The 25426-nt window shown below is 32.8% G+C and overlaps 1 protein-coding gene across 8 annotated transcripts in view; it reads left to right on the top strand.

Annotated features, from left to right (window-relative positions):
* TLL1 (tolloid like 1) overlaps positions 1-25426 on the top strand; it is a 261648-nt gene that overhangs the window by 100538 nt on the left and 135684 nt on the right. For all 8 annotated transcript variants that reach the window (XM_067036943.1, XM_067036944.1, XM_059065868.2 and 5 more), the window contains 6 exons: positions 5476-5586; positions 9182-9262; positions 10765-10917; positions 11394-11511; positions 19712-19890; positions 24510-24615. In XM_067036943.1, coding sequence (XP_066893044.1) covers positions 5476-5586; positions 9182-9262; positions 10765-10917; positions 11394-11511; positions 19712-19890; positions 24510-24615 — 748 coding nt within the window. The remainder of the gene's footprint in view (positions 1-5475; positions 5587-9181; positions 9263-10764; positions 10918-11393; positions 11512-19711; positions 19891-24509; positions 24616-25426) is intronic.

The following is a 25426-nucleotide window of genomic DNA, read 5'->3' on the forward strand; positions in this document are numbered from 1 at the left end:
TTTTAAAATGTTAGATAATTGTTTCCCAAACTTGGAACTTAAATTAACTTTCATGTTTGTCATTTTGGGGAAAAAATTTATTCTGTGCCTATGAAATGCCACCAGAAAATTATTTCCTTTTTAAAGTAAGGTAACGTTGTCTCCAAAATATATATATTGGAACTTTTGCCAAATCTTACTTTTCCTTGGGAATTTGCTTAGTGGTTTTCAATCATGTAAAAATAGTTGACTTTTAAGCCTTTGCTGTTGCCCTTGTCTGAGGAGATTTTCCCTAGGCCTTTATTTTAGCCTACAGCAGCCAAAGTAGCTTTGTCAGGCCTTCACATGACATCATTTTCCTCCCTAAATCCAACATCAATAAGAGCATAAAGATTAAACTGAAAAAGTGTGATAAGAAAGTCCTCTTGGCTATTGTTGAATCTTTAAGTTATCTCTCAAATCCTATATGTCTCAAGATAACTGATCTGTTAGTTCAGTCCTGTATTTCCTGAGCACATCTTTGTGATGTTTAGGAAAAAAAGGATACACTTCCCATTACTACACTTAATAATATATGCTATTGGAATAAAAACAGCTACCTTTTAATTGTTTTTTATTTTAAAGTATAAAACAGTTATTCCCTCTAGCTTGAAAGGATTTGAAATATTCTTTGGAATGGTTGAACACCTAGAATTTGGGGTCATAAGGCAAATTTGTGAATTATGTCGCATGCCTAGCCTCATTTTTGTTATATACAACTGTACCCCAATTCATTTACTCATTCACATTTTTTGTGCCTCAAAACATATACTGAGGACTACTTTATGTCAGGCACTTTGGCAGTGAGTGTTTAAAGATGAGCAATACATCCTTCCTGTGGTCAGTATTTTTAAACTTAGGTTGAGGAATTAGACAATCAAAAGCATGTTATGAAATCTTGTGTGTTGGAAAGACAGGCGGGACCTGGAGGCGGGTGAGACCTCTAAGGGTTAGTTGGGGAGAGGAACTTCCTGGGGGGGCTCTCTGTAAGAAATGCTTGAGGAGCTCTGTCATCTTTTCTACTACAGTGTACTCCCAAGTAGTCATCAACTATCAAGAAAATATATTCATTTTCTTGAGAATATTTAGTTTGTGAGTCTTTTCTCCTGAGTGCATTGAAAGGCTCTGCTTTTTGCAAAAGTAGAGGTTCTTTACTTTGTGTGACCCCTTTTGGCAATCTACTATGGACCTCTTCTCTGGAAAACATGTGGTGACTGTGTTTACAAACTCATACATATTTTTTGCATACAGCTTTTAGGAAATCACAGGCTTCAAGTGTCCTTAAAGCTGGTCCCTGGACCCCAGCTTCAGAATTGCAGGACTATAGATCACTGGGGAATTGGAATGTGGGTGGAAGAGAAATCATTTAAAGTTAGAGTATAGGGAATCACAACCTGGGATGGCTTATTTTCACTATATATTCTTTTATAAAATGTGCAGTAAAAGCACCCTGTCTTTTTTTTTTTTTTTGGTCTCTGATTAAAAAAAATTTTGTAGTACAATGAATGCAAATAGCCTTTGGGGAAAAACAAAATCTGTGGTTTTCCATGTAGTTTCAAAATTGTTATTTTTGACATTTTATTTTGGCCTATTGGTAGCTACATCACCATTTTTTGACTGGAATCTGAGCAGAATTCCAAACAGATAGTAAATATTCTAATTGCACTGAACATTTCCCTAGTATCATAATTTATAACAAGTTTCCTATATTGCTTCTGTATCTGATATCACTAAACTCAAATCACTGTATTAAATGAGGCTAATGACTGATATTTTATAGTTTTTAAAATTAATTAATTAATTAGTTTATTTTTGGCTGTGTTGGGTCTTCGTTGCTGTGCCCAGGCTTTCTCTAGTTGCGGCAGGTTGGTGGTGCGAGGGCTTCTCGTTGTGGCTTCCTTGTTGTGGAGCACGGGCTCTAGGCACGCGGGCTTCAGTAGTTGTGGCATGCGGGCTCAGTAGTTGTGGCTTACGGGCTCTAGAGCTCAGGCTCGTAGCTGTGGCACACGGGCTTAGTTGTTCCACAGCATGTAGGATCTTCCTGTGCCAGGGATTGAACCCGTGTCCCCTGCATTGGCAGGTGGATTTTTAACAATGTACCACAAGGGAAGCCTGATAATTTATAGTTTTAAAAGTATTTCTCTTTAATTTTTGTTTTTTGATGTAAATAGAAAATACCATATAGAAAGAAAAACAAAAAGCTCCAAAGTGGACTTGAGAATTACAAATATCTTGGAGCCTATATAAAAAATATATGTTGGATTACAGTGCAAATTCTAAATCCATACTAATATAAATTGTCATCATCCAGCTTGCTACGCCAATGCATAAGTAAATATTTAACATGTAGAAATAAGTCACTTAGACTAAAGTAGATTTATAGTTGATTTAAGGAAACCTTCAAATGTGTGCAAAAAAAAAAAGGCATTGTGCATTTTAAACTATGTGATAGGTTGAAAATTCTAAGATGTCTATTTTTTGTTGCTGTAGACAATTATCAAGATTTAATGGTGGGCTTCCCTGGTGGCGCAGTGGTTGAGAGTCCGCCTGCCGATGCAGGAGACACGGGTTCGTGCCCTGGTCCGGGAAGATCCCACATGCCGCGGAGCAGCTAAGCCCGTGAGCCATGGCCGCTGGGCCTGCGCGTCCGGAGCCTGTGCTCCGCAATGGGAGAGGCCACAGCAGTGAGAGGCCCGCATACCGCAAAAAAAAAAAAAAACAACAACAACAAAAAAAGATTTAATGGTATATATGGCCTACAGTATATCAAGTCTACACATATACGAATTGGCTTAGTCAGTCACTATTTCTCCTGAAGCAATTCATGGCATATTCAGAACTGCAAAGCTACTGAATCTATTAGTTCAGAAAAAAATAACAATAAATAAAAAATAGGCTATGTACTCCAGAGCAGTTTTGTGTCCTTCAATAATCATCTGGTCTTATGCCGTTCTTATCCCAGAAATAATTTTTTTTCTTCTGTGAAGTGTTATATCAACTTGGACTGCTGATTTTCGTTTGATATAATCCATCAAGACATGAATCCTATTGCATGTGAAAAGTCACTACAAGAAAATAAAAATCTAAAACACCTTTGAGTTTTATTTTACTACTACCTTTATTACATAAATGTAGTACAGACAAAATACACTTTATTTGGTTGAATGCTTAAGCTTTCAAGTCAACCAGCTGATTCAAAGAGGAGTAAAATTTATTGTTGGAGAAAAAAATGATTCTAATAAACATAATGACAATGATAATTATTTGTAGCAATGGGAGCTTGTTAAAAATGTAGATCTGAGACCTCTCCCCAGACCTACTAAATCAGAGCCTGCATTTTTACCAGATTTGCTGTGGTTCCTGGAAAAATAAAAGAGAAGCACTTTTTTAGTGTCCCTAACTGTCCTACAGCACTAGGGAAGGAAGAGGCAGACTGAGAGACTCACTGCCAGTCAGTGCTCACAACTATGTGCATAGTAAATACACGATAGAAGATTTAAATAACTAGCAAACTTGTTTTAACCTTAGAATAGTGAAAAATCTTGAAAAAGAAAAAAGAGTGCAAAATTTATTTATGAAAACGAACAGGCCTTTATATAATTGAAAAATATTTTATTTAGGTAGGTCATCTATTTGTTAGGATGTCTGGCTTTAGCGATGGTGAAGACTTAGCAGTTTCTGCTGCATGTGTATGAAGCTGATTAGAATCTGGATCCAATTTCAGGCATCAAGACCAACTTCTTAGTCAGCACTATTAACTCTTCTACAGACTTCTTTGTCTCTGATATCAAAAGATTGTAAGCATCACTTTACTTCTACAGACTGCCATTCCATTGACAATAGGACAGAAGAGAGGGGTTGATGAGCGAATTCTAATTCTAATGAAGATTTTTTCGTATGTTGAACTGAGACATATCTTGAACTAATTTCTATTTTCTTCCTTTCTAGATTTACACATAAATAAACCCCTTCTTATCTCATGTCAGTTTTGTATAAGCGAACTGAACTAAATATACAATTTTATATGATAAACCTTTGACCAAAGCTTAAAGCATCGCATAGCTTTCAGGATTGAAGTTTATGACTTAAAACTAATTTTATTAATTAGTTTTTATAGCTAAAATTCATACATATTAAGGTTTGAATTTAGTAAAAGTGATTTTGTCATTTTCTAAATTTTTTTCACTTTTAAAAATTGAAATATAGTTGATTTACAATGCTGTGTTAGTTTCAGGTGTACAGCATGGTGATACAGTTATATATATATATATATATATATATATATATATATATATATATATATATATATATATATATACATTTGTTCAGATTCTTTTCCCTTATAGGTGATTACAATATATTGAGTAGGATTCTCTCTAAATTTTTTAATGTAAATTCCTCCTCTCCTTTTTGGTTTTGCAGAAGAAAAATCTGAAGAAAAAATTTAAAAAGCAAATTTGTAAACCTGTATCAAGAAACAAATATCCCAGAATTTCCAAGGCATTTGTCAATGTTTTACTATTTCATTATTAATTTATTCTCTCTCTTAAATTTGCTACATTTCCTAAAGTTATTATATTTTGACATCTGATAGTACAAAGGGATACTTTTGGACTCAAATAAACAAGAAGGCCATTTTTTGTTATACAAATGTATATTTCTGACCTTAAAAGATAATTCACTTACTGGTTTAAATACATTCACAATGCTTTATAGAGCTTTGCTTTATTAAGTAGCATAAACTGCTGGGTATAAAAGATAGAGTGTTTCCAGGATCAGGGTAATGCTTTTGATGCTCCTAAAAATATGGACAATGTCTTATTTGTCATTAATAATGAAAGGTCAGCACCTGGTCATTGCCTAAATAAAAGTTGACTTAATTTATACATTTTATGGAGAATCAGAGGCAATGCCATCTTTAGAGAAAATGCGTTATAACTGTATAAAAATGTGATGAATGAGTTGCTATAACAGCACAATATTCTTTTGTCTCAATTGAACCTCACTTTATGAAGCTATCATAGCACACAGTTTAATTTTTACTACCTCTTCTTCTACCTGTCAGTGAAGACCTGCTGGTCTCAGACTTCCACTGTAAATATAGGCATTCTTATCAGATTTTCACTTATTTGCAAATTAGCCATGATTGCTGAATTTTCTTCCCTTAGAACCCCCCCCCCAACCCCATAAATCTGAGGCCATTTCATTCAAAGAAATAACTTTCCCCCTCTCCCCTCAAACATTAAAGTAAAAAAAGTGGGTCACGTCCTTTCACAGGTGGCTCATATTACACTGTAACAGGTCCAGTAGGTTCAGTTACACTTACTTTCTGAAATATCTCTACATCTTTAGGGACCACATTTCCACATTTTTTAGCAATATTTTTCTAATTAGCTTTGTTTACATTGATTTTAGTTCTTAAATAATTTATATTTTAATTGAAATTTTGTTTTTTAGCTGTGTTTTGGGGTGACATTGCCTTAGACGATGAAGACTTAAATATCTTTCAAATTGATAGGACAATTGACCTTACACAGAACCCCTTTGGAAAATTTGGACATACCACAGGTACAGTTGATTATTTGATTCAGTTTGCATTCATCTAGAAGAAAATATACTCTTGAAATGCTAAAATACTCTTTAGATCATTTTTAATGTTCCAGTGATCAACTTTGATTTTCTTGTTATGAATGAGCCTATTTAAAAATTTAAGTTTTATTCATAGTTTTAATTTTATTAATTAATGTATTTAACAAAGATGTTGTAGTGTTTACCGTGTACCATGTACCGGGCCTGGTTTAAGTACTTTGCAGGTGTTAACTCTTTGAATCCTCATAATGACCCCATGAAGGCAGCTGTTTATTGTGATTTACAAATGAAGAGATGGAGATTTACAAGGTTATGTAGTTTTCTTATTGTCACATAGCCAGGAAATGACTGAGTCAGGACCAAACTTCAATTCTGAGGAAGGTTAAATTCATAATCTTGAACATTATATGCAGTTGCCTCTTATTTGGATATTGAGATGCAAAAAGTAAATTATTCTTAGAGTAATTATATATAAACTTATTTAGAAAATTTTATGTATCTATTTTTATAATTTTTGTGAAAACCTGGAAGAAAATTTCTATTTCAGCTGTTTGAACATATTTGAATTATGCCTATATGAGACTTGTAATATTTTAAAAGACATTTAGGTCCTCATTTTTAAATATCTATACTAAAATTTAAAAATTATTTCATATTATTTTGATACAATTTTTATTCTGTATTTTATTTTGGAGAAAAATTGCAAGGTTAAAAATGTAAAATTTATTTTTGTAGTTATAGCTAAAACATTTATTCAGTGTCATGCTTTTTGATTTCATTGAATCCTTCTGTCCAATGCTATTTTTATTTTCTTCTTATATTCTATGGAAAATAAAACATATAGTTCCTTTGTGGTATCTAGCAGACAAATATTTTTTAGTCTTAAGACTCTTTGCCCAATTTACTTTTTAGCAGCTTTTTATTATGACATGTTTCAAAGATATCTAAAAGTTGATAAGATAATGCAAGCAACACCCATACACCTTGAAGACTCAGCCGTTGTTCAGTTTACCATATTTGCTCTCTGTATGTGTGTGTGCATGCATACATGTATAAGTATGTATAAAATATTTTGAAGTGAATTTCCAACATAGCTTTTCAATATTAAATAGGTTAGCATGCCCTTTTAAGAATAAAGACATTATTGTACAAAATCAAAATATTATTACATATAAGAAATTTATGTAAGGTAATAAAACAAATAATACAGTACTTAAAAATAATATGCTTTAGCCTTTTTATATATAGTGAGTCTTTTCTGAAACATACACCAAATATATGAGGGAAACTGCTTTGCAGTGTAATCGCAGATAGTACATTCCTATAGGTACATTTATTGACAGACTCCAACCACTGTCTCACACTTAACACTGTCACAGAGACAATGGATTTGGAACAAAAGAGCAGTGATATAACTCAGTAAAATCTTAAATTTATCACATTACATTCTCAATTTTTATTAAGAGTTTCATTAGATTCAAGCTTTATTCAGGTCATTTATTTAACCCATTGTCCTCTCTTTGTACTGGGAACATTCATTTTCTGTGATTTAGAACATTTTAATACTATGTAAGTTTGTCATTTCATTTATAGTTAAGCTCTGAAATAGTAACATTTGGAAGTATAATATCATTATTTAGATAAATAGCATAAAACAGAATTATACTATCAATTATAAAAATCATATTGTAAATATATATGTGAAAGGTACATGTTTCAAAGTAATTTGCACTATTCAGTTGAATTTCAAACATCATAAAGAATTCTATATTTTAGTTTTTTTCTTACTCTAACTTTTCCCTTTCTTGTTAGTTTGTGCTGAATTGACTTTATTTTCTTATTTCAAAATGTACTGTCTTTCTCAAATATTTATTAGGTTTGTATATTTTTATTTAAAAAATTTTAGAATATATGAGAAATATATTATGAATTTTCCTTTTTTCTATTTCAATGAACTATCTACACAGAATTTTATTTATATTGCTATAAAAATTATTCAAAATTATTAAAACATAATTGACTTTGAGAGTCTTGAAATGTTTTTCCTAAACTATAATTATTCTTATGCTTATAATTACCTTAATATTAACTAAGACATTTCTCTTTTCCTCATAATTGGCCTCCTTCTATACCTATTTATATGTGTTTCAGACCTACCTAATATGCAATATAATTGTTATGCAATGGTCATTTCAAATACATTTTTGCTATCCTTTAAAAATGTTTGTTGTAACTGCTTAGGAATGAATGCATTTAAGTATTACCTCATCTTTCTAAAATATTCAATGAAAAAATTTCAAAAATTTTTCTCAAGGGGCACAGCAAAAATGTGACCATGTAATTCAAATAATTAAGCAGATTATTAGTGAACAAGCACTCTTATTTGCCTTATAAGGACTTAATTGATATTTCCTCTAAGAGGCTTATATATTAATAATTTTTATTAAGGTTTTTGTTTGTTATTAGCTTCAATCTAGGTAATTAAGTTTCAGTATTAATTTCAAAGGGGAAAAAATATTGGAAGAAAATAGTTCAATCTATTTCCATGCAAGAACCTTTTGTGGTTTGCGTGAATTTCTGGTCCTCTTTCATTGTCTTAGCCCACAGGCTCATGAACCACTTGTTCTGATATCATTAGTGATCAAATTACTTGTTTGCTTAATTATACCTCTTTGTATTTGTCTATCAAAGATTCAAGGAGAAGGCAAAATAGGAGATAAAACTGGGAGAGCATTTTGTTAAAGCCCTGGAATGAGGATCAGAAGATTTGGATTTTCGTCAAATGATCTGTTTTCTGATATGACTTTCTTCTTAAAATTGCAAGAAGACATATTTTGTTATGTCACCGTCTCCTCTACATTTTGAGCTATAAAATTCTTTATATCACCTTTATAAATTTTGCAAATTGCATAACATAACAATGTATTTTGCAGCTGGACGTCCTTTTGGATTCTCACCTTGTGAATTTTTTAAAATTTATGCTATTGGTTTTTATAAATTATAGAAACTAGTGTTCAAAATTTATTTGAATACATTATAAAATGTCATATGCTATTAGAAATATCTCAAAATTTATCCAAGCTTTGGGGCAAAAGTTGCAGTATACACTTGCTTTTTTTTCCTGTTGTATTTACATACAGGATGTCTCTTCTGACATTTTTATTTCCACTTGCTGATTTGCCATCTGAAAATATTTAGTTTGTATTGGGAAAATAGCTGGAATGCACTCAGCAGGGTAGAACAACTTGCTGTCATCCTATATAATACTATGTGATGTCAAGGTCACAGTGAAGAAAAATGTTTCAAATTATCAATAGATGACTCAATTGCCATGATGTCCAAATAAAGTCATTTAGATTGCTCTCTTAATTTCTCTTACCCCCTTAGTTTTAGTTACTAAAATTTGTTATTGTAGAATGTTTACCCTTTTCCAAGATTTATGGATATCCATTACTTTAAGACCACATAAAAAGAGAAGTCCAAAGAGAAATCAATGTAGCCTATTACTATTGCTTATTTCCAAGAACTTTAATTTATAGTGAAGTTAACTTACTATTTTCTTTTACTCTTTAAGGTGGATTTGGAGACAATGGTATGTCAAAGAAAGAAGGGGCCCTCTACCAACTTATTGACAGGATAAGAAGAATTGGCTCTGGTATATCAATGTTTAAAGTTTCAGACCACTTTATGTACAGTGAATATTATACTCATAGCAGTTCTGTTTGCCATTAAGCTGCAAATTATGGAAAGGCTATATGCTGAGAAAGAGTCATTTATTCATTGTTATTTTGTTAGTTGATATCCAATGTAAGTTTTTTAGAACTTAATTGGGGACATTTGAAATATTTTAGCTTATTTTCAGCTTCTCTTTAATAAAAAAATGTATTAGGTCTTTATTTTATTGTTGGTATTTATTTCCAGTAAATTGGTATTTTCATCAAGTATGGAGCTACATCAGTTTTAGTCAAATGGAAAAATATCATGGCTGTTTCTTTTGAAATAAAATCCACTTAAAGTAAATTGTCAAACTTATTAATTAGATTTAAAAAAATTGAAAATATTTTTTACCCTTCCAATAATATATATAGGAAAACATTAAGAGAAACTGCCTTCTGGCTTAATGATTAGTTAATATTTAAAGTATTGAATTTATTAATCACTATTTGTAGATTTTAGAGTTTCTTTTTCAAGTCTTCTGTTCAAAGTTCATATCCTAACATCTCTTCAGTTGATTAATACTAATTAAACATTTTAAAGTGCCTACTTTTAAGGATTAATTTTCCAAAGTGAAGATACTTTGCTCCAGGATATTAAAAAGTTAGACATGTTAGGAACACAGGCATAGGGCACATACATTCAGTATTCGTTGTGTCTCAAGTATATGTAAGTGGTAAACTATTTGTATCAACAATGATATATAAATAAAAAATAATCATGAAAATGTAGGAAAAATAAAACCGTAACAAAAAAATTATGAAGGGCCACCAAGAAAAGTTAGTGACTGCAGACTTGAAAGCTCTTCCACAATAGACTGCATTTTATGTTGGCCTGTTCACCTTGTGTACTGCTCTCTAAATGTTTTCTGTTGTGTGGATATGAATCCCGAGGAAATTGAAATAGAGATAGCCCATTGTCCCAGAATCTGAGACCATATCTGTCTTATTCTATTTCATTTACTATCTCTACAGTGTAATATTCACAATTTTAAGCTGTACTACAGAATATCAATTCTGATTTAAAGGACTAGGGATTTAGCAGAAGTAGGAAAGGTTTTGAACATCATAGGACTTTTTAAACAATGTCTTTTTAATTCTAGTGGTGAATTTCTTAGTGCTCTAGTAAAGTAGAAAACAAAAGAATTTTTCTGTGGGTTACAAAGTCTACCTGACTGCTGTCCACTGTGGGCTGTTGTATGGAAATTCATCAAAATTTGCTCATAGAGCATTAGGAAATAGTATTTTGACATGAACTACTTAAATATTTTAACACTTTTTTCATGTATGTAGTAATATAAATGAAGTTTTTCTTTAATGCATTTTGACTTCAGGCATATTTATATAAATGTGTAAATAAGACATTTTACCTTGTCCTTTAAGAGGTAAATGATTCTCTGACCAAGGACTTCTGTTTCACAGAATGTTTTAAATGTCACTGCAGGCTTGGAGCAAAACAACACAGTTAAGGAAAAAGTACCTCTAAAATTCTCAGGGCAAAATGAGAAAAATCGAGTTCCCAGAGCTGCTACATCAAGAACTGAAAGAGTATGGCCTGGAGGTGTTATTCCTTACGTTATAGGAGGCAACTTCACTGGTAAGATACTCCCAGAGGGTCTATTTTGATAAAGAATTAATAATTATCATATAGATTAAGTGTATATTTTTAAAGACTACTAACATATAAAACATAGTATTAAATGAAACATGAGAAATATTCCATTCACCTGAGTTGTCAGTTAGGGTGTCTTGAAATGTAAAAATATATTTAGTCTTGAGTTCTAAGAATCTAAAGAACTATTCTGGTTTTTAAATTGAATTTCAAATGTACCCATTAAATCTGGAAGCTGATTTCAGCTGACAGGAATAATGTATGTCTTGTTCACACATACTTGTAGAGACAGTAAGCCCAAGCCTACTGATTATGAAGGCAGTGTCCACTCTCAAGAGTGTCTCACTGCAGTGCTCGGAGCTAGTATTCTTTGGTTAATGATAGAGGTGGTGTCTGACCTGTTCAGCCAGACCTGGGATGGAAGAGCCCACCGTTTTATTAATGTCATGCCATTTTTCCAGGCAGCCAGCGAGCCATGTTCAAGCAGGCCATGAGGCACTGGGAAAAGCACACATGTGTGACTTTCATTGAAAGAGGGGATGAAGAGAGTTACATTGTATTCACATATAGGCCTTGTGGGTAAGTAGAACCAGGGAATGACTTACGTAAATTTAGAAGGGAAAAAAAAATCCATAGGTAAGATTCACTTTTTAATATTTGCTTAGTATTTTGCCCATGAGAAAGTATGAATTTTATGTAAGAGAATATTATATATTAAATAAATATACTCTTTGATCACAGACCTCTGTGCATTCTCCACCACCACAGCTGCCTTTCCTTCTGTTCTAACTATATGGTGGCATTGCCAACATCCCACTAACCTGAGTTAGAAACCTCAGTATTGTTTTTAGTGAATGATTTTTTAGTGATATCAACAGAAACAATGCATTTCGGTTGATATCCACTATGTCTTATGGTTTCCACTTTTATCCCATGTCAGTCCCCTGGCCCATTCATGTCTTTGTCCTCTCACACCGGCTGTACTCCAGCTGCTCTCCAGTCTTGCCTCACCAATTCACTACCACTAGAATTATCTTTAAAAAACACTCTTCAGAGCAAAATACTACACTTTTCGAGATTCCTCAGTGTTTCCTCCTACAGTGATATATTCTAGATTTGCTTCTTACAGGATAACAATACTCTCCTCAAAATAAACTATTCTATAAGTTGTGAAAATGCTGTGTTAAATTTCAATAGGTATTTCTACAAGCAGTGTGCTAAACCTTACTAATAACATTCAACCAATTGAAAGAAATATAGAATACAGTGTTCCCTAAACTTATTTTAAAAAGGGAACACCCATCTCACCCTGTTACTAGTAAAGAACGTATATCAGTATTCCGGAACACATTCTGGGAAATGCTAGCCTGAGAATAAAACCTAGATGCTTGGATGTAACATTTAAGGAATGCCATGAACTTACCACAGCTTCCATCTGCTGCTTCTGCTGCCACCACTTCTCTCCACGAATCCCATAATCTAGCCAGTTACAGTAACAGCAGTTCTCCAAGCAATGCCGTGTACTTTAAAAGACTTTTCATTGTGAAAACTTTCAAATTTTTTCTCCCTATATTTCCAGTTAATTGGAACTTATATTTAAATATTTGAGTATTTAAATGGTTTCCATTTTTGTTTGTTTGTTTGCTAAGAATACTTGATAGGGTGTGCTGTCTACTTTACACTGCATCACATCAAGAGGCACATATGCCTGGACCTACCACTTTAGTGATACTGTGATTGATCAGTGGATTCAAATGGTGACAGCCAGGTCCCTCAATTGTAAGTTCCCATCATTGCAAAATAGTCATTTTTCTCATGTTGTTCTTTTCTTTTATTTGTTATACATTTATTAGCTGAAATTCTTCTATAAAGAGGAATTATCTCTAATCAACTATACGTATTTGAATACCCTCTATTATAGTTCACATAGAGAAGTAAAAATAAATGCATAATTCCTTTGGAGGAAATGGTTCATGCCCTAATGACACATATTTTCAGGGTGGAGGAAGTATATATTTCACTGGGTATTGGGGGCATTACATCATCTGGCTTTGTTCTACCATATTTTCCTAGAACATTTAACTTAACTTAAAAAGTAATGAGTTTGGGGCTCCCCTGGTGGTGCAGTGGTTGAGAACCCGCCTGCCGATGCAGGGGACACGAGTTCGTGCCCCAGTCCGGAAAGATCCCACATGCCACGGAGCGGCTGGGCCTGTGATCCAGGGCCGCTGAGCCTACGTTCCGCAACGGGAGAGACCACAACAGTGAGAAGCTTGCGTAACGCAAAAAAAAAAAAAGTAATGAGTTTTAATTTTGGCCCTACTTAAGTGACATTAGGAAAAATTATACATTATTATTTTTCTATATATTTTGATAGTACCATAATTTTCTTAGCTATGACTTACTTAAGCAATGTTTTCTTCTAAATTACTCTAATTACATACTCTTGATAAGTTTTGGTTACATTTGAAGTTCCTCCTAATTCTTTATATGTATTTAATATTTTTAAATATTAAGGACCTTTTAGGGTCCAAATCTAGACTGTCCTTCCTTCCTTCTGATTATCTAATAGGAGTGGTTATAGCTCAGATTACATATTTCTAAATATATAGTGTATTCAAATCAATACATCTTTTCTTTACCTACACTTCAATTCTGTAAATACATCCAAAGCACCAATCACTTATTTTATTGCTCAAATTCTGTTTGTAACAAATTCATATTTATACTTATTTTCTTTTATTAATTTGGCTCTTTTCAAAGTTTTCTATTTCACTTGTTTTATACTGCTAAACTTTGTTTCCCCATTCACTATCATTCCTTCATGTTTGTTTTTGTGACATTTTAGTTGCTTGAATGCCTTTACTTTCCTTTTTCATCAGTGGAAATCTTTCACATATTTCATGCTCACCCATTTTTGAGCTGCCTGCAGTGGGACTTTGCTCTACAACAGCTATAATAGCTCCATTTCCACTGTTGGTTCAAATGTCTATCTTCATCAATGATGAGGGCAGGGAGCTTATCTCTGTGTCTCTCATGACACACAGCACACGGCTTTATAGGTAGGTGATCAGGAAGTACCAACAATTTACCTGTCAGCTAAAGTACATTGTGTGTAATCCTGAGATTAAAAAATGTAAGAATTCGAAGGGGGTTTGAAGAACATGTACTTCATCAGTTTAGAGATGTAAAAACTGAAGTTATTACTTTCCCCAAGATACCTAAATCTGTAGTTACATTCCTGAAATTAGACTCTTGAGTTTATTTGTGACTGTTATAGTAGTAAGGGCACATTTTGGTAATTTGTTTTGGTGCTCATTTTCCAGTTCAAAGTTTGCCCTGTATTATTTTTTCAGTGACAGGAAGGATGATACTTTTTATAAAACTTGATCATTGGCCTGCTAATCATTCTAATCATTTTGTGACTTCTAAATTTCATTTGAAATTACCATTATTGGCCACAATTTCATGAAATTGTGGTTATTTCATCATTCTTGCTATGACAATGCTGCATTTATATCTCATAAAAATCAATTTAAATTATTACAGGGTCTGACAGTTGGTATTACACAAAATAATGAAGACCATCTGGAATAAGATATATTTTGAGTCAAACATTTAACCCATTATTGGATTTAGTATTGGGTCTTTTTTCCTATAAGAGCTGTGGCATATAATGTATCACATTTAGCAATACCTAGTATAAATATCCATACAATATGGAGAACCTTTAAGGTGGTGCCATTGATATGGATGGCAACATTTATCAGTTCTGTTTCTAACTTTAATCTAGAAGGCAAATGTGTCTTATTAATTCTTATCACTGTCATCACTTTCATTGAGTTTACCCACTAAGTCAGACAACTTGTAGCTCTTGCAATTTTTAAAAATAAAAGCTAAAATAATCTCCATACTTATGGGAGGAATTATTAAATATGGAACACCTGTATCATTTAGAGCATTATAGTTCCCATCTTATTCTGCTACAGTCAATTTTTATTCAATAAATATTTATTGGGTGTCTAATTCCATATCAGGCCTTTGATAGGTGGGAAAATAATAAAATTTTAAAAAGCAAAAAGTAGAAATCATACCTTTTTGCCATTTAGCTCTAGTGTATTTCCTATTTTTAAGTTGCATTATAATCGTACATTATGTTTATATATATCTGTATGCATGTTTTTAGGTATATGATATCTTTGCTTCACTGCAGTGGACATAATCTTTAACCCTCTATATTGACAAAAGGTTTGAACTGAGCTATATATTTTTTTCAATGAATGTATATTAGCTTCAGTGGCATTTATTTATTTTACAAGATTATTAATTATAAACAGCAAAATGTGAGACCATTTAATAATAGAAGTTGTTTGATTTTATTCTTTGTAAGTCAGAGATTTATGTAACTGAATTTATTACCTTCATCTATTATATGCTGATTTTTAATGATTGCCAAAAAAAAATCAAACAAACGTAGAATTATTTTCTTATTTTCTAGATTTCATATGCTTTAATTGTATTTAACTTTGGTCAGTTTGATTATTCAGACTGTAACAATAGTCACTTATTCATCCTTTCCTATTGAATTGTCATTTTGTGCCACTTACTGTACTAACTTTGGGGACTATAAAATTGAATGTAAGTTGTTTTCTCTCTGCAAGGATGTTATAGTTAGGCAGAGGAAGTGTGCTAGCCAGGATTCTTGTTCTCAAGTAACAGAGACTGGCTAACAAGCAGAAAAAATTGTTTTTTAAAGGAATTTATAGAATTATACTAATAGAAAAAGTGGAAAGCCAGGCTGAAGGAGGATTCTCAGCAAGAGCATGTTGAACCCCTCACCTTGAGCATTTCCACCACTTCTTTGGATGCTTGCTGCTAATTACTAGAGTCTTAGCTCTGTCCTGCACTTAGGAGATCTGTTCTTTCAATAAGCATTTATTTATTAAAATTTTTGACTTTTTATTTTTCAAAATTTTTCCAGTTTTATTGAGATATAAGTGACATATGACATACTGTTTTAGGTGTATAACATGGTGATTTTAGACTTGTATATATTGTGAAGTGATCACCACAATAAGTTTAGTTAACATCCATCATCATATTTAGTTACACTTTTTTTTTTCTTGTGATGAGAACTTTTGAGATCTAGTCTCTTAGCAACTTTCAAATATATGATATGGTTTTGTTAACTTTAGTCACCATGCTGCACATTACAGCCTCAGAAATTACTTATTGTGTAACTGGAAGCCTGTACATTTTGACACCCTTTCATCCATTTCACCCACCCTTAGCCCCCACCTCTGGCAACCACTAATATGTTCTCTATAACTATTGAATTCTATTATGTGCCAGGCTGTTTTCTAGGAGCTAGCATTATAGCATGAGCAAAGCAGGTATACTTTCTGCCTACCAAAAGCTTAGATTCTAGGTGGGGAGGCAAAAACCCTGCAAAGATAAATGAAATATAAAATGTATTAATAGACAATACATTCTAGGACAAAAAGGAAAGTAGTGTAAGTGGGATGGAAGGACATTTGCACAGAACTTGAAAGAGAGGAGGAAACAAGCCATATGTATATCTGGGAAACAGAGTTCCTGACAGAGAAAATAGACAGTAAAAAGGCTCTGAGGCAAGAGTATGTCTGCATGCTCAGGGCACAACAAGGAAACTTCATGGCTCGAGTGGAGTAACAGGGATGATAATAAGAGATGACATCTATATGGTAAGATATTTGTGTGTAAAGATTGTGTAAAATCTTATAGTTTTTTAATAAGTACTTTGATTTTCCTCTGAGCAAAATAGAGAGCCTGTATCAGTCAGGTTAGGCAACTTATGACGTGGTAACAAACAACTCCCAAATCCCAGGAGCTAGAGCAACAAACACGTACTCCTTACTCTTACTGTATATCTGCCACTGGTCAGCTGTAGCTCACTCCGGAGTTGTCACTACGGTGTCCAGTCTGATGGAGAAGCCTCTTTTTGGAACCTTGCAGTTGTAGCAGAAAGAATAGAAACAATATGGTCAACCATATTTGCTCTTAAAGATTCTCTCCAGAAATGACACAGTTTGTGCTCACATGACATTGTCCAGAGCAAGTCACATGACTAAACCCAGCATCAGTACGGTAGGGATGTATAATTATCTCCTAGAGAGGGGTAATGAATACTTTTCAATATCAACACGATTTACGACATAGTCATTGGAGGATATTGAGTAAAGAAGTGGAGTAATCTGAGTTTACATTTAAAACATATCTTTATGATGAGAAAAGACTGCTGTGGGGAGTGCATAAAGCTTACAGGCAACTTTCTTTGTGCGTATAGGCTTTGCTCCACCAATCCGAGGCCAAAGTAGGGAATAGCGGGTTTTGGATTACCTTCTTACTCTCTATGGCTTAGTGAGGCTTCTCTAAAATTGGTAAAATATTTTCTTGAGAGGACAGGTAGGGCTTATAATGACCAAGCTTTAAAAGCAGCACTCAAATTTGAAACAGAAAGTCAAAAGCCGTGTACAAGAAAACGGCATCAAACCTGGATGGAATTAGAAAGAAACTCAGACATGTTAAAACCATGTTTTTATAAACTGTGCATATTAAAAATAAATTGATCATATTAACCTGTCATTCCATACATAATTGTATGTGCATATATTTAGCTATTTAGTCATTTGAGCATCTAGAATTCTTCCGTTCCTGGACCAGTAATATGTCAGAAATCAAACCACCACATTTTTCTTCACAGGACCATTGTAAAAGTCAGTGTGAAATGTATTTTTGCTTTCCATTATGAAACCCCATCTTACTTATTGGAAATTGTTATAGGTAAGGTTATGCTAATAAAAGATGTCTTAGATTAAAAGAATCAACCACAGTGCTTGACAATCTCCTGGATTTTGATTTGCAAAGTACTTTTTTCTCTGAATATAACCAGCAAAAATGATTCATTGTGGGTAATTTAGTAGCTGTATAATCCTCAGATATTTCACTTTCATCACTATTGCTTTATGGTAGCAAATATTTCACTTTAAATCTCTCCAAAATTTGCAAATTTTGAGTTTTGCTACACCTAATACTTTACTATTTCAGTATGTAATAAATAACTATGTATGTATAAATTTAAAAGTCTTGGTAAAAAAAAGTCTACCTGAGAGCAAAAATACAATTCCCTGATTTTTTTTCCTACCAGTTACCTCACTTTTCTTTCTTTTATTGATTTATTAAGCTTAATTAACTGTTATAATAGATTCATAAATAATAAGTTGAATTACTTCTTCTAACTGGCATTTAAAGCCTACAGAAATAATTGTGATGACAAATGTGCTTACTCTGAAAAGTGAAATTAGTGAAATGCATTTTAAGAATTTGGGCAATTAATTTTGGGCAATTTCCTCTTTTAACTTAATACATTAGAAAAGGTGTTCAGGGCTTCCCTAGTGGCGCAGTGGTTGAGAATCCGCCTGCCGATGCAGGGGACACGGGTTCGTGCCCTGGTCCGGGAAGATCCCACATGCCGCGGAGCAGCTGGGACCGTGAACCATGGCCACTGAGCCTGAGCATCTGGAGCCTGTGCTCTGCAATGGGAGAGGCCACAACAGTGAGAGGCCCGAGTACCGGAAAAAAAAAAAAAAAAAAAAAAAAAAGGTGTTCAGTGTCCGGCACATTATGATTCCCATCTATTTGAAGAACAATTATTTACTACTTTCTATTGCTCTCTAGAGGGGTGGCCCTTAGATAAGCTATTTTAATGTAAACTCTAAATTTTGAGTTTTAAGTGTAATTTTATTCATAACTATGATTGTAGTTACCATATTACACAATTTAAAGCTTATTTTAAAGTGTGTCCCTATGTGTCCACCCTTTCATATGTGTGCACACTCTCTCATGCACACTGACATATGTGCACGTATGCCCACATACACAAAATGAATAAATGGAATATCTATATTTTGGGTAGAAAAGCATCACTGAATATGTATAAATATCAATAAATTGAAGAAAATTTGCAGGAAGATGCTCTGCATGGTTCACATTCTGAAAGTCCAAGAGATTCTTTCAGAAGGTGAAATGGACGATCACACTAAACATTTGCCTGACCATTTGACACAGTCTCATAATTCTACCAGTTGTTGATTTTCCTTCACCAGTCAACCATTAACCCTAGATAATTCACCATTTGAAACTAATTTTCCTTGATTGACTTCTCTTAAAAGTTATCTTCTTTAAAAAAATTATCCCATGAAGAGGAAAAGTAATTCCTTTTTAAATTAACCAACATTTTCCACAAACTTAATTGTTTTTCTCAAAGAGGAAAAATAAACTTTGTTTTTATTTTTAATACTGAAATAATGGATTGTTGTTAGATAACCATATTGACAAAGTAGTTACCTAAATGAGTTCTGATGATAAAAAATTGTGTTAGAAATACATGTGAGTTGATGTCTTGAGTTTAACTATATGTATAATAGCCATTAATCATCATCATAAGTATTTTATTTTCCGATTTATCTTCTGAATACTCCTGAAAATTATTTAAGGCACATCTTCTAATATATGAATTAGTACAAAGGCCCTTCAATAGATTATTTGGGGACTCGTACATAAATCTACCAGGATTACTATAAATTTTTATTAATAATATATTTATTAATGAAAAACTGTTCTGCCTCTGAATGTGTTGGACTTTACAGTTAATGACAAGTTTTTACAAAAGTTTCACCATACTGTAATTCACTCAGCATCTCCCTGTCCACCACCGTCTGCACTTTCTACTTTATTCCAGATGCTGCTCCTATGTAGGTCGGCGTGGAAATGGACCTCAGGCGATCTCTATTGGCAAGAACTGCGATAAATTTGGAATTGTTGTTCATGAATTGGGCCATGTGATAGGCTTTTGGCATGAACACACACGACCAGATCGAGATAATCATGTGACTATCATAAGAGAAAACATCCAGCCAGGTAAGAGGCTTCAGAATGTGTTGGGTTTAGGTGGACTAAATATCTTTTAAATATATTGTACTATTTATCATTTAACTTCTTAAAAAATGTGAACTGATTTTGTTGATATTGTAGAATAACATTTTGCTTGATTTAAAAATAGCTGCTATGTTGTTAATTTTTTCCTGTAGATCAAATGATCTTATGCATTTTTTAGGCTTGCTTTTTTTCTTAAGATTTAGCTATTTTATATTCAAACTTTGGTGCTTTCCAAGAATGGGTGTAAGCTTTTAAAACATAAATTAATATTAATAACATTTTTTAAAGTATTTTCTATACGTAATTCTATAATTTATGTTGTTGGCATTTAAAAATGGTACAGGGTTTGCCACAAAATGTGCTGCTACCATACAAATCTATATTATACCAGGGACAATTTCTGGAGAAAATGCCAGGGAAGTGAGTCATTTCCAGGATAGTCCAAATATTTTCTTGAGATTTCCCCTTAACTACACTAAAGACAAATTCTTAAGAATATTTTCAATAGTTTCAGTAGTTCAATAGTTAATATATAATTAAAAGTTAATTTTCTCTGACAGCTGATGTGTGAAAATCACCTCATTTAGTTTTTCATTTGTTTTACCTTTCATAATTTATAAAGATAAGCACATTTCAATTTCCAGAAGAAAAATCCTGTTGTTTAGAATTGTCTTAGTTGTGTGTATTTCAAGCAGAAGCAAAGCAGAAATGTGTCCTTATTACCTTATTCATTGCCGGTTTTAAGTTACAAACATTTAATTACTTAGAATTTCCTGTGATTAACAGCATTGCTCTATTTATTTGTTCATAGCATATTTGCTGCCAGTTATTTCTTGAGGCACTATTAGATGTTGGAGATACTTCATGAAAATTACAGAGCTTAGTGGATGTATATCCATGTATACAAACGATTGCAAGCAAGTGAGAACAGTGTCATATTGAGAACACAATCCAGTCCAAGCAAAGTGTGACAAAATGTGCCTTGTGAGTCAAGGGAACTGAAATTTAGAAGTAAATGGGTTCTAAGTGCCCAGAAGAGTGATGGACTTTCTAACTGGAAAAAAAAAAAAAAGCATCATGATCAAAGCTACAATTACAGATAGTTGAATCATTTTTATTTGCCCAAATAGCTGCATGGTAAGTTACAAATGAGAGATTAGTTGGTAATTACCAAGGGAGATTAGATCATAGGGATTTTCTATCTGAAGCTAAGAAATTTAGATTTTATCCTCTAGCTACTGGAGAATAATCAAAGGATTGAAAGCAGAGCAAGTTCAGATTTTAAAAAAGAATTCTTCTTCTTCTTATTATTATTAACTGAGAATGGAGATATGGGGGTGGGGAGGATGAACGTGACATCAGGGAAACCTATTAGAAACTTAAATAAATTGTTTATAAGAGATGACTAAGTCCTCAGTTAGGGTGGTGTAGGCCAAGAAGAAGAAGAGGAATAATCTTTCAAAAATATTTTAAGAGGAACATCATGTGAAACAAATCTTCAAGATTTTATTTTTAGGCAACAGGATGAATGGTGGCACCATCAAATGAAGTAAGAAATATGGATAAAGCAACATATTTTTAAGAGGAAGAAAGACAAATGATTTTATTTAGCATAACCTTGAGTTTGAGAAGCCTTTAGATGGTTCAAGTGGAGATATTTAGTAGACAAAGGAAAGGTGAGTCTGGACTTTAAGATATCTAGAGATAGAAATTTGTTAGTGGATTTGACTATCTAGGAAAATGTTGGAGGAAGAAGGAAATAAGATTGTGGGTAGAATATGGGGAACATCAATATTTAAGCAACATTTTGTAGAATATCTCTCAAAAGATTAAGAAAGTTTGCTCTAAGAAGTTGGAGAAAAATCAATGAATGTGATATTACAGGGAAGAGATCACTTCAAGAATAAATAAGTAATCTATAGTGTTGAAAGAGAAGTAAATAACATCTATACTCCCAATATAGAAGACTCTAACGTCTGACTAGCTATCAAGGTTCATCTGATACTTTATATCATTGAGAGACAAAGAGAAAATAATATTTCTGAAAATTACTCCAACTACCAACTAAAGGAAAAGTTTTCTATCAACCACAGTTACTAAGTTTCCTCTATTATGTGGACAAAATAACTTATAAAGGAAGTTAGCCTCCAAGAATGATTCTTGTTCTTAAAAATAAGACTCTGGTTCAACATAAATTTATGTAGCTAAAACAAGCAGAAATGTATAAATAGTATGTAAATGTATAATATTTAACACAGTGCTAAATAATTTATGGCTTTTCATATTTTTGAGTCAATATGACTCATAATGTTGACTCATATTTTGAGTCAACATTCAATCTAATAGAAAACAACAATTTATTCCATGAGATGTTCTGAGTATTTGGAACTCCATGCACATTTTGTCATACCTTGTGTGGATTCAACGATATTCTCAACATATGATTATTCTCACTTTTCCCACTCACTTGCAATCATTTGTATGTATGGACAGTTGGCCCTCCATATTCATGGGGTTTCGCATCCGTGGATTCAACCAACCTTTGAATCGAAATTTCTTATTTATTGTACTAAACCATTTTATATAGGGGACTTAAACACCCACAGATTTTGGTATCCAAGGGCTTCCTGGAACCAGTTCTCTGCAGATACTGAAGGCTGACTGTAATTCTAGTATGAAAAATTCATATTGGAGAATAATCTTCAGCAAATTTGTGACTTACTTTGGCTCAGAAATTTTAGATCAGGTGTTATTCTAGGGCAACATCTAATAAGTGCAGACTTTAGCTGCATTTATATGCAAAATTAGTGACTATTATAGGACCCAATTTGGTACAAAGATTGGATTACTTTAATCCACTTTAGAACATGCCTTCAAGAAGGAGGTTGTAATTTTTTTAAAAATTGTTTATGGTGAGTTCCACTGGTGCTCTGTATCTCTGATCCTCTTCTCTTCTGTTATGAAATGTCTGAGTTTCTTTATTTGGACCAAGTATGGCTGTGTTCTTTTTAACTAGCACAGAACACTGTGTCACATACATGTTAACTGCTCAGTTATATACATCAAAATGTATTACTGAAGTTGCTTCGTGTTCCACTTTCAGAAATTTTTATGAAACATTTTGCTTTAATTAGAGAGTATACTCACATATTGTGCTTGAAATTTGAAATCTCCAGTGGGTTATGATTAATATTAAAAAATAAGCTCCATAGCTTTACAAAAATCTCACCTTAGAATTGGTTGTACTAAAATATACTTACCATGTTTCATGAAGAAGAGAGTTTTTAACAGTTACTTGTATCAAAGTTTGAAGATAATGCAGAGTATTTCCCGAGAATAGTTGTAATACAGACAGACAAACCAGAGATTTGTGGAACATGTATTTCACTATGTGGTGTGGTTAGTTCATTGAAAACTATTTATTCTGTGAATTCATTGTAAGGTGGACTGAAACACTTTACTCTGGGACTTGGGTTCTATAACTTCAGGGCTGATTGTTTTATCTTTAATGCTCAAGTGAGTATATCAGACTTCCTTATCACATGTAGAAAAGATATTATACTCTGTGGCATCACTCAGGTTTTTTTATTGCCTTTTGGGAATTTTTTAATGTAATATTTTTATATTCAGTAATAATACAGCAGTTGGAATAAAATTAAAATAGTTTCATAAGTGTTGTACAATAATAGTTCTTTTTTGAACTCCAGCCTTGAATTTGGAAGCCTAATAGCTCATTTTGACATCTTTGGCTGCTGAAATTGTGAAAAATGAATCACTGAAACCTAAACTCTGAGGAAATACTCTGCCTCTGGAACCATTGATATAGATTTACACATGTAACACTATGTTATTTTCAAATTTCAAGAAATAATATTACAATACAGATACAAACAGGCAGTTGAGAAATCTATTAACATGAAGATGTCCGGAAGTTAAAATAGCAGTCATGAAAAATAAAAAATGAAAAAATAAGTTCTGAAGCATATTCTCTTGACCAAAAAAGCCTTCCAAGTAGAGCCTCCTTTTCATCAAAGATAATCTTGTTACAGTTGCTGTGGTTTTATCTTTAGTGACAAAGTCACATAGCAAACGCCTGCGATGTTCTGTGTACATACAAATATAGTTTTTATATTTTTCCCAGTGTTTCATAGAATCTAACACAAATAGGAAGTTGGGGTTTTTTTTGTCTTGGCAAATATAGTCATAAGAGAAAGGTGGGAAACTTATTAAGTAAAAATGTAACTTTTTATAATCACAATATTGTTTAAAAAAACAGTAGTTTTTAAAAAACAAATATTTAGACAAGGTGAAAGAGTATACGAAGAAAACAAATCCAAAGCATGCTTTTGGTAATCTACCTTTTTGCCAAAATTAACTTATTAATTAAATTCAATATTACTCTTTCAGGATGATATTCAAGTGCAAGCAGTGGCACTGGATGTACCCTTTTGCGAGTACCTGGGTGTTAGTGTGTAAATACAACGTCATGAAGATCAGAGATCAGCATTTGGTAGAGAGCAGATAGAGGCAGGAAGGGCTCTTCTGTTCTCTTTTATATCTGTTAAGAGACTTCTGAAATGTTTTCTGTGCCTAATTCTTAGGTCAAGAGTACAATTTTCTGAAGATGGAGCCTGGAGAAGTGAACTCGCTTGGAGAAAGATATGATTTTGACAGTATCATGCACTATGCCAGGAACACCTTCTCAAGGTTGGAGTCTCAGGTTATACCTTTTGACTTTTAATTCCTTTCTTCTGTGTGGCTCCTCACAAAACTAGGTTTAACATTAGAACTAGAACCACCTTCAAATATTGCTGTCATAAAGTACAAAATATACTTGATTGCTGTTTATAGCCAACAACAGGCATTTGAGATTTTAAAAACATATTTTCACATTTCCTATCAAATAGATTCCAAGTAAAAATTAAAATTGTTTGAATTATTTAAATTATTTAATATTCTTAAATCTTAAAAAAGTTCAATTAAAATGATTACCAAACCAATCAGCATGTTAAATTGACAAAGCACTATTAATGGAAATTAGGCATTTCAAGTCAAATAGTGAGCTCAGTTGTTGAGTTGAAATGTTATATTCTCCATGTGACTTGTGTTTTTATTGTGTATTTTCTGTTTCTCAAGTACTAATTTTACTTGAAAAATGCTATAGTAAAATAATTCTCAGAGAACATTTTAGAAAGATATTTTACTTCATATACTTTCCAGTTATTATCCTTAAAATTATTTCATTAGTGACTGAATGCTAATTTTTAAGAGTGTAATAAATTTGGGTTTTGATCTATTTCACTCTAAACAAGTGGTCATCAAGCCAATGGTTTCCAGATAAGGAATCTGAAACTGTTAAAACCATTGAAGTCATATCATTTTCCCATTTTATACCCATTTTACACTCATGTCCTTTCCACTCATTCTTTTCTGATCACCACGCCCATTTCACAATTCATTAATGTCTATGTTTAAAGGCAGGGTCAGGAAGAAGACAGTAAATTCAAGTTAGTTCCCT

This window comes from Kogia breviceps, chromosome 6, assembly GCF_026419965.1.
Source record: "Kogia breviceps isolate mKogBre1 chromosome 6, mKogBre1 haplotype 1, whole genome shotgun sequence".
Classification (NCBI taxonomy): domain Eukaryota; kingdom Metazoa; phylum Chordata; class Mammalia; order Artiodactyla; family Physeteridae; genus Kogia; species Kogia breviceps.